The following is a 10,732-nucleotide window of genomic DNA, read 5'->3' on the forward strand; positions in this document are numbered from 1 at the left end:
AAGCAATCTCACATAAGGCTAATATGAGATCTGAAGAACAACTACCCAAGATGGCCTTCCGTCCTTTAGCTGTAGACCCAACTAGCCTTGTCAAGAGGGGCAGTTTTCTTTTTAAACGCAGAGACATAGCGTTTACTTTTTAGGAAGGTATGCAGCAGGCCGCTCCCACGGAAACAGACCTGTACGTAGCCTAAGGTGTTCTGGAGTATTTGCTTTTAAATCCACGATTAAATAAGAAAATGGCTCTTTGGTAGCGTCCTCATAGCTCTCCATAAAGTATGATTTCCTTCCAGGGTACATCTGCTGAGCTAGAGTGCTAATTTGCAGTTTGTCTCTAGGATTTTTAAACAATACCATGTAGTTGGCATTCAAGCTAATGGTACGGCTATTTTTACCTTGGTGAAACACATTCTGGACCAAGTAAAGCACGGACAGGTTTCTATGATGAGTATATTGGGTAAAAGCTCTTGCAATTTCTGGATGTTCGCTACCAGCAAATAGCATATCGTCCAAAACAAGCAGATTGTGTATATGTGGGGGGAGAAGTTGATCATCAGAGAATCGGGTATTCCTTCAACAAACTTGATTTTTATTGTCTTCAATAATTCATCATACAGAGGTTGGTAACAGGAATAACACCATACAATATTGTCAGGCTTTTGAGATAACACATGTTCAGAATTCTCTAAAATACTTTTTACAAAAAAAGTTTTACCACTGTTTGATGGGCCTGCAATTAAGGCCGAAAAGGGCAGTTTTAAACGGGGGTCAAAATCCTCGACAGCCGTCATTATATCTTAACCTTTAAGACACACTGGGGGCTTGTAGCCTAAGTCAGTAGCCAAAGGGCAATGTGGTACCGTCAGGCAATAGCCGTCTCTTGTCATAGACTACCCTGAATCTTTTAGTGAGTGGGGCGTTTCTTAGATGGAACCCCTTTTTATCCCTCACTATTTTGTTGTAGGAGGTCAAAATCTCCAAGTCACTATTCTTGTCACTTACGAACCCCTCGACCAAACGCGTGATTGATTCCAAGTTTACACGCGGGGCATTTTCGTAGTTTTGAGTCACGCCTTTGGCTTTCAACACCACGTGATTGTCTTTAGTCCTAAAAGCATAGCTTTTGGGCCCACATGAGGACCATTCTGTGATATGGTCACCCTCGGCGAGTTCACTAGTTAAACCCCCAAGATAGTTGCTAAGTGGGGGGTTCCAATCCCCAGGCTTGCTTACATAGACCACAGAGTCTGTGTCGTGGTAAAGAACCCGCCGCTGAAGCTGTTCCATGAGGGTGTACAGTTCAAGTCGGGCATAGGCTGTGGTAAATGCTGCAAGAAACACATTTACATTACCTGGGGGTAGAACCCACTTTGGGTTGCGACGCCATTGCACCAAGGCAATGTCTTGACTCAAGAATGAAAAATGTGAAATTTCGTATTGGTCCGAAAAAACAAATTCCAAAAATTCTTCCGGGTCTTTAATGATCGAAGTTGTTAGCATATTGCTTCTCTGCGCTAACTTCCCCCAAAGGGAGTTCAAGTACAATTTCGAAACATTTCTTTTGGTTTTGTTGACCTGTATTCTGTCAGGGTCAAGAAGTATGCCTTCTCTGTCATGGTAGTCTTGAATGTACTTCTCTTTACTCTCTTCATCTGTAACCGATGCTGGATAGCCTGAAGCCATCTGCTTGCATCTCAAGAAGGTCTTGATGTACTCTTTAAAAAGTGTTTCTGATTTCCTGGAAAAGTTCCACACTTCAAAGATTTTGGCCACACGATACCCCTTCTCCAAAGCCTTAGAGAATTCAACGGTGACCCAGACACCTGTCAGGGCTCTTTCTTGATCTGAGTGATCACATGGGTTTTCCTGGTTGTTGTTTTCACAGCATGTGCGACAAAGGGGAAAGAAAAGTTTTCCTTTAGACCCCTTGTAAGGCAGCACAGGTATAAACAGACCCCTAGGAGGGTAGACAGTCGCTTTGATTAAACCAAAATAATTTTGGGGTTCGTCAAAGTCGCTGTGAATAATTTCAGGATGCCCTATAGGATAGCATGAGGAACTCATTACATGAGGATATAGGGATGTAAAATCTACATAGCCTATTGTCTCGTCGGGTTGAGCTACATAACGCAATGTCAAAGCATTGGTCCTGCCTCCAAACAAGGCCTGTCTCGGTTCCAGGGGCTCTGGAGGGTCATATTGGGTAAGGAAGGCCTGAACATGAGGATCCGCCTTTTTCAGGGCTGTCCATTCGTGTTCCCACAAAACCACAACTTTTAACCCGTATGTAGCCTTTAAAGAATTCAGTTTGTCTTGAAACTCTTGGTACATTTCCCCAAAAGTCTTTTGGGTTAGGACACACATGGCCTGGGGGACAAAGCATAATTTACAACCGTGGAAGAAACAACCGTTGTACTCATACACTGTCTCAACACCGTCAATCTGTGTGTATCCATCTACATGGTAAGGCCCAAAAGCCTTCTCCCCCCGATTCAAAGCATGTTGGATAAAAACATTTTTATCCTGGGCTAGGTACTCCAACCATTGAATGGAGCCACTAGAGTAGGCCTTGAATTGTCGTCGGTAGTTGTCTGGCGATGGGATCGCTATAGATGCTGGAGTTAGATAGTGTGTACGATAGGTTTTCATGCACGCGGATGCAATAGTTGTACAGCTCCAGGGGTCAACGCCTGCATCTTTGATAACCTCTTCTCTGAATCTGAGGCATCCTTCACGTAGTATAACCACGTCATTGTCACAGTATGATTCCATCTCTTTATGAAAATCAAAAGTTCCATGTCTTACTGTCTCGTACCAAGTCATGAATTTCTCACGCTCTTTGGTAGACATTTGATCACAACCGTACATTTCGGGGGCTGGATAAGCTCCTATATAATGTAGATTCTCCTCAGATGTGAAGAAGTGGGGGAAATAGCCTTTGACCGAGTTTTCAAAACCCAAGGCCTCTGGCATTTGAGCCAATCTCATGGGTAAGAAGCTTAAACTGTCAATGTATCTCTGTTTGAAGGCGTGGTCAACAAAACATAAGATTTTACTCCCTTGAGCAATGACACTGGGCGCCACGCCTTGCTGTATCAAAGGGTTCAGAAGCAGATAGGAGTCATAGGCGCGCGCATTGTGTGCTATAAACGTGAAGTTTCTGTACTGGGCCTTTCTAAAATGTTTTAGAAAGAGTCGGGCGCAATCGGGCCCCTCGGCCGACCACTTTTCACCGGTGAAAGTCATGGTAGATACAAAAATAGGCAAGTGAACCCCTGATTGCTGATTTGTCTCAAAATCATAAAAAACATATTTCTCTGTATGTTCATCTTCAGCCAAGGGCTGAATGTAACACTCATGTGTTACTTCTTGAACAACTTCTGCGTCTCTGCTTTTCAAGGGCCCTTTACAGATTGGGCAATGTATGATTCCACAAACATGGGGTTTAGGGCTGTCTATTTTAAGGTTGTAATTGCAATGACATTTTGGACATTTCTTGTTAATGTCACAAATGCTTACAGATTTACAGGCCTTGGGGTGCCATGTTTCAGTTTTGTGTTTTTCGTAACAGTAGGCTGAACGACATGTGCGGTGACAATCCTCACAGGGTGTCAAGTTTAGCGGTTGCATAGGGCAATGTTTATCCAGACATACTGAACAGTTATAACGGCACGAGTGCCCCCCCTGGCGGGTGTAGCCGGTATGACAGGCTGGACAGACATATGGGGCGCCTAAAAATGCTGTGATGTTAGTTACGGCATAGTAATGCTCATTTTGCACATAAAAGTACATAGTCTTAGGGTGTGGTTCTTGTATATTTTGGAACTTCAAGAGCGCGTCATTAGCTCTACTGTGGTACAAAACCACAATCTTGATATTCAGAAAGTTTTCAAATTTGCCTATGTCGGAGAAAGCCACAGCCTCCTGTATACCTAAACCCACAGCCTTTTGTAGCTCTTGAGCTTTCTGTAACGCTTCGCGCTCTGTACATCCTAGGCTGAGTAAGTGGGCCAAACCTATGGCAAAGCATAGCTTATTACCATGATTGTGAACGATTATGAGGTAGGCCTTTTTATTGCTTATGATTTCGGACTGCATCAGGCTATCGAGTTTACGTCTCTGCCCGCCGCCCCCTTGTGGTGGCCGGACTAATTGTACTACAAGTTCGAGGGTCCTATCTGCTAGCACGTTTAAATTTGACTGAACAAGGCGTTCTAGCAGGTTAACAAATTGTTCAAGATCTGCTTCACCCCTATTTAAAATAAGCGACACACGGCTCTGCAGACTGTCTCCAAAAATTTCCAACTGTAAGGTATCCCTTGGTTGGCTATAAGCTCTAACTCTATCTACCAGTTCATTCAAAGTGTCCATAAGCATTACGTAAAACACAGCATATTCCCGAATCTGACCCCCCAATGCGAAATTGAAAAACTGTCGAACCTCAATATTGTGGAATTTATTTCGATACAAAACATGTTCACTGCGATCAAGACCATCCCCATCCTGATTTGCTAGACAATTGTCCAACTGTTCAAAAACATCGTATTGGGTTTCAGACTCTTCAGACATGGGTGTTAAAGGCTGGCTTAGAGGTGTAGGTGGTGCAGAATTAAACCTAGGGCTTTCGTTCTGTACATTGTGATCAAGACCTTCCCGCTCCAGATTTGATAGACATTTGTTCAGCTGTTCAAAAACATCGTATTGGGTTTCCTCTTCGAACAAGGGTGTTAAAGGATGGCTTAGAGGTGTAGGGGGTGCAGAATTAAACCTTGGGCTCTCGTTCATCTGGGTAATTAAAGATATGATTGATTCGGGTATCTGTGATAACCTGTTTTCATCTGCAGACCCTGACTCATTCATACGTGTAATAATTTCAATGAGTTCGGAGGGAATCTGGGATAATAGGTTTTCATCTATAGCCCCTATGTCAATTAGCCCAGAATCATTCATATGGTTAATTATATCTTGGAGCTCTGTAGGGATTTCCGCTAAGAGGGTTTCAATTGTTTCGCTTAGGTCTATAGGGGGCGCCATTTCTCTACTTAAGGATGTGTGTGCTTGTGTTTTTTTACATATGTGTTTTTTAACGGAGGTATTTGCTTGTTTTAACCCTACTGTTGTTTAACATGCGGGGAAGCTCTCTACGCCAGAATGACACATCCTGATTGTATTGATGTTCGAATAGAATACCCATACGACGTTGAAGTAAAGCCTTTCGTGATTTTAAACCCTGTGTAAAAGCCTTGAAAAGCACGGCTTGATCTATTTCACAAGAGGCTTTTGCCCCACCAGAATTGGCCGCTTCAATAAGGTTGGCCACTTCACAGAACATCAAATCGTCTACCTCAGAAATGTCATTTAAAACTTTGAAATCATCAGGCTTCGCTGTTCTGGTGACTGGGGTCTTTGGCGCCTCCTCGGGATCTAGATGTGTAGCTTCTTGGAGCTCTTTATAAGCAGGCGAGGAGTCTGCATTAAAAATAATACATACAGAAAAATAGGTTATTAACCCTAAAATATGTTTGATAAAAATGTAAAATACATTTCAGATATAAGCCTATATATTAACAATACATTAATTAAATACCTCGGCTTTTTTGAAGAGGGCTGTTCTGAAGAAGCTCTGAGAACTCGGGAACATGTCTTTGGGCAACCCTAATTATAGCATCTGCCTGGTCTGTAGCTTGTGAGCCTGAAATTAAAAAAAAACAGCATTAGTCCATGTTTAAACATATTCAGGCATAAAAATAAAATATATATATATATAAATTATAATTGATTCATACCTTGTCCTTGTAACGCTGTCTCGTGAATACCCTCCCAGTAGTATTGTTCGGGTGAAGCGGACCTGTGGATCTGGGCCCTGATTGTCCGTTGGTGTTTAATAGGGGGCGTCCAGCGGTCCTGGGTCAGGGGAGTTGACAGGCCGTTTAAAGTCTCGGTTTGCGGCTTGTGTGTAAATACATCCTGGGAGTAGGGCACAATTGTCTCGTAGGCATATCCTTCACAGAAACCGTGTAGACTCCCTATGGCACCCGTTCTAGGAGGTATTTCCGCTGTAAACACATAAAATAACTTTTAATATAAGATGCCGACACTTTTTGTTTTTAAGGTATAAATATTCTTACGTAATTCTTGAATCTTACTTACTACAATTCAGGGTCGGCGTTGGGATGTAAGCAATTTGTTCCGGAGACCCTACGGCCGGTTCGAGTTCAGTTATATCTCGGAGAATCTGAGTGAAGGTTTGAGAATCTAAAAAAAACATTAGATAATATTAAAGCTCTAATCATTTTAGCTAATATTGACATTTTATACGTTAAGAATCCTGGCCCTAAGGCCTGTTTAATATTTCTATAACATACAACGTTTTCAAACAATTCCCAAGAACAAACAAATCTAATATATAACATATGTAAATATTTATTTTAAGAACTAACCTTGAGAAATATCCATGAGGAGGGTATTTACCAGATCTTTTTTAAAGGGGTCCGTCCGATAACTATTCCTGGGGGAATGCTGTAGGGTAAATGCGCGAAAACGATGCTAACAGGGGGACCTGTTTTGCTTAGCTTTTGTAGCCGTCTGACTCGCGTGGTGTCGTATTTTTTCGCGCTAAAACAGCCTAAAAAGTTATCTTTGAAGCCTAAGGCATGTGGTTCAAACACCAGCCATTTGGTTCAAACATAGGGTATTGGGTGGTGTCTAAACATTAGGTATCTTTTGATATTCTAAAATCTCCGGGGGCTAGCATCTAGATGCTGGGGGTGGGGAGGTCTCGACAGGGCTGGGCTGAATGACTTTTAGACATCTGTTTGGCCTGATAGTGTAAAGAGAGAGAGAGAGAGAGAGCCTTGAGCGCAGATGCAAGGGTAATTTTTTTTTTTTTTAACAAACACCTCGCCCCCTTTTTCTGTTTTTGAAACACACACACACACACACACACACACAGCCACTACAGCACAAGCACGCCCATACGCGCGCACATTGCGCAAGTTTTTTTTTTTTCTCAGGGACAGACTGCGCTAAGAGTGAACAAACGCGAGAGTTCATAACGTGGTGAGATTCTGCTTTTAAAACCATTTATTTCATTCAAAATATTTAGTACATACATTTTATGGCCTTACATTCTTAAGGTATTTTACGAAGCCTTTCTTACAGATCCAGGGATCTGATGCAACCACCCCCCATTGTCAGTGTCCAGTTGGTCATCAAAATGCCGGGATCTCTTGCCAGGCTCATCAACACTTGGTAAGTTTTCACTCCAGGGGTACATTCTACGTCGGGCCTTTTGGTCCTGGCTATGTCTCAAGAAAAGTCGAGGCCAGCGCCTTAACTGTTCGCGATTTTTGAAGAGAATGTCCAGCTTATTCATAAGTGTTATGAAAATTGGATAATCCACCCATTTAAAACTAAACACAGGAATAAAAAAGTTGACATCTTTACATGCTCTGGATGCTACTGGAGAATTGACAGACTTTGTAGCATTACCCGCATCATAAACTTGACAGGCTAAAATTGTCACTTTGTTGTCCGGGTTATAGTCCATTGAAGCAATTCTTAGAGCCTTGAGATCACTGCGTCCGAAGACCTGTTCTTCCAACGCATAGCCTGGCACAGCTGTGCCACTCAGGACCTGTTCAATTTTACAAAGAGCCAGCCTGATGTTTAGCCATTCTCTCATGCCCAGAGCAGGAGAAAAACTCACAGGTTTTGCCTGATAAACGGGTTTGGGGCCACTGGCGTTGAAGATCTTTACCGTAGAATCCTCCGGCTGGAATATGTAAGACATATGGCCCTCACTCGTACCCAAAAATCCTTTAAAACATTCTGGAGCTTCACACAGAACTTCCTCAATGCTTTGTTCACTGGGTTCATGACAAGCCGAGCATAACATACCATAAATTGACATGTGTGTCATTTTTGTTTAATATTCAGGGGGTTTATCTTGTACAATCTTAAACATGCATTGTTTTGGGGCTTTATAAGGCTTCTGCAAAGCCAGCCTCTTTGAAATGTTCATTAACAACCCCCAACACTAGACATCCAGGAACAGTTTGACATGACACCTGGTCACTTACTTACCCAAAAAGCCCCCCCTAACCATCAGGATGTCCTGACCGGAAGCCCAAATATGGGCATGCCCCCCTTCTACAAACCATTGGGGCATCAATCATTACATAGGGTCATAAATCAGGCTTGGGTCATAAATCATTACCGGTTGACCTGACAACTGGACCCTTACCCAAAGACCCCCACCTAACCATCAGGGGGTCATAAATCATTACATAGGGTCATAAATCAGGCTTGGGTCATAAATCATTACCGGTTGACCTGACAACTGGACCCTTACCCAAAGACCCCCCACCTAACCATCAGAATGTCCTGACAGGCAGCCCCTTAGGTTCACATAGCGGTCACATAGGCTCACATAGGGTCATCCATCAAATCTTGACGTGTGACATCTACTTTAATCTCTCTAACATCCTCACAGCATGATACTGCCACCACCATGCTTCACCGTAGGGATGATGCCAGGTTTACACCAGACATGACGCTTGGCAGTCAAGCCAAAGAGTTCAATCTTGGTTTCATCAGACCAGATAATCTTGTTTCTCATGGTCTTAGAGTCCTTTGGGTGCCTTTTGGCAAACTCCAAGCGGGCTGTCTTGTGCCTTTTACTGAAAAGTGGCTTCCGTCTGGCCACTCTACCATAAATGTCTGATTGCTGGGGTGTTGCAGAGATGGTTGTCCTTCTGGAATGTTCTCCCATCTACACACAGGAACTCTGGAGCTCTGTCAGAGTGACCATCGGGTTCTTGGTCACCTCCCTGACTAAGACCCTTCTCCCCCCCTATTGCTCAGTTTGGCCAGGCAGCCAGCCCTAGAAAGAGACTTAGTGGTCCAAACTTCTTCCATTTAAGAATGATGGAGGCTACTGTGTTTTTGGGGACCTTCAATGCTGAAGAAATGTTTTAGTACCCTTCCCCAGATCTCAGAGCTCTCAGTACAATTCCTTCGACCTCATGGCTTGGTTTTTGCTCTGACAAAACTGTGGGATCTTATACATGTGCCTTTCCAAATCAAAAGCAAAACATTCTAAAAACCTGTTTTCACTTTGTCATTGATGAGCATTTGCATGTATTATAATTTATTTTAGAATAACAAAATGTGAAAAAGGGGAAGGGGTCTGAATACTTCCCAAATGCACTGTAGGCCTAATAACATGCCTAATAACATTGGTCATTGAATATTGCAATTATATTGTCTATATTATCTGTCAAATATCCTATTGAACGTAGCCCCAGAAATTAATAGTGTATTCTGTTCATGCCTATCTACAGTACACTATATGACCAAACGTATGTGGACACCTGCTCGTCGAACAGCTCATTCCAAAATCATGGGCATTAATATGGAGTTGGTCCCCCTTTTGCTGCTATAACAGCCTCCACTCTTCTGTGAAGGAGGGACTTGCTTCCATTCAGCCACAAGAGCATTCATGAGTTAGGGCACTGATATTGGGCGATTAGGCCTGGCTCGCAGTCGGCGTTCCGATTCATCCCAAAGGTGTTCAATGGGCTTGAGGTCAGGGCTCTGTGCAGGCCAGTCAAGTTCTTCCACACCGATCTCGACGAACCATTTCTGTATGGACTTTGCTAGGTGCAAAGGAGCATTGCCATGCTGAAACAGGAAAAGGCCTTTCCCAAACTGTTGCCACAAAGTTGGAAGCACAGAATTGTGTAGAATGTCATTGTATGCTGTAGAATTAAGATTTCCCTTCAATGGAACTAAGGGGCCTAGCCCAAACCATGAAAAACAGCATCAGACCATTATTCCTCCTCCACCAAGGAGGAGTTGGCACTATGCATTGGGGCAGATAGCGTTCTCCTGGAATCCGCCAAATCCAGATTAGTGCGTCGGACTGCCAGATGGTGAAGCGTGATTCATAACTCCAGAGAACGCATTTCCACTGCTCCAGAGTCCCTTGACTGCGAGCTTTACACCACTCCAGCTGACGCTTTACATTGCGCATGATGATATTAGGCTTGTGTGCAGCTATTCAGCCACGGAAACCCATTTCTTGAAGCTCTAGCCAGCAGCATACCACCCTGCATACCACTGCTGGCTTGCTTCTGAAGCTAAGCAGGGTTGATCCTGGTCAGTCCCTGGATGGGAGACCAGATGCTGCTGGAAGTGGTGTTGGAGGGCCAGTAGGAGGCACTCTTTCCTCTGGTCTAAAAAAAAAAGCAAAAAAATATCCCAATGCCCCAGGGCAGTGATTGGGGACACTGCCCTGTGTAGGGTGCTGTCTTTCGGATGGGACGTTAAACGGGTGTCCTGACTCTGAGGTCATTAAAGATCCCATGGCACTTATCGTAAGAGTAGGGGTGTTAACCCCGGTGTCCTGGCTAAATTCCCAATCTGGCCCTCAAACCATCATGGTCACCTAATAATCCCCAGTTTACAATTGGCGCATTCATCCCCCTCCTCTCCCCTGTAACTATTCCCCAGGTCGTTGCTGCAAATGAGAACGTGTTCTCAGTCAACTTACCTGGTAAAATAACGGTAAAAAAAACAAAAAACAAAAAATGACGAACAGTTATTGTGCTAATGTTGCTTCCAGAGGCAGTTTGGAACTCGATAGTGAGTGTTGCAACTGAGGACAGATGTTTTTATGCACTAAGCGCTTCAGCACTCAACGGTCCCATTCTGTGAGCGTGTGTGGCCT

At 43.5% G+C, this 10,732-nt stretch overlaps 1 protein-coding gene across 2 annotated transcripts; it reads right to left on the minus strand.

Annotated features, from left to right (window-relative positions):
- Positions 1–568: 568 nt before the first annotated feature.
- On the minus strand, positions 569–6,298 carry LOC129821429 (uncharacterized). Of its 2 annotated transcripts, none has more exons than XM_055879070.1 (4): positions 6,151–6,298; positions 5,787–6,056; positions 5,588–5,692; positions 569–5,469 (listed from the first exon to the last, which is right to left on the minus strand). In XM_055879070.1, the coding sequence occupies exons 1-4, from the start codon at positions 6,266–6,268 to the stop codon at positions 5,084–5,086; spliced, it is 879 nt and encodes a 292-aa protein (XP_055735045.1). In that variant the 5' UTR covers positions 6,269–6,298; the 3' UTR covers positions 569–5,083. The 2 variants fall into 2 exon arrangements, with proteins under 2 accessions (XP_055735045.1, XP_055735044.1); XM_055879069.1 differs by having other exon boundaries at positions 6,151–6,281.
- Between the last annotated feature and the right edge of the window lie 4,434 nt (positions 6,299–10,732).

This window comes from Salvelinus fontinalis, chromosome 23, assembly GCF_029448725.1.
Source record: "Salvelinus fontinalis isolate EN_2023a chromosome 23, ASM2944872v1, whole genome shotgun sequence".
Lineage (NCBI taxonomy): Eukaryota > Metazoa > Chordata > Actinopteri > Salmoniformes > Salmonidae > Salvelinus > Salvelinus fontinalis.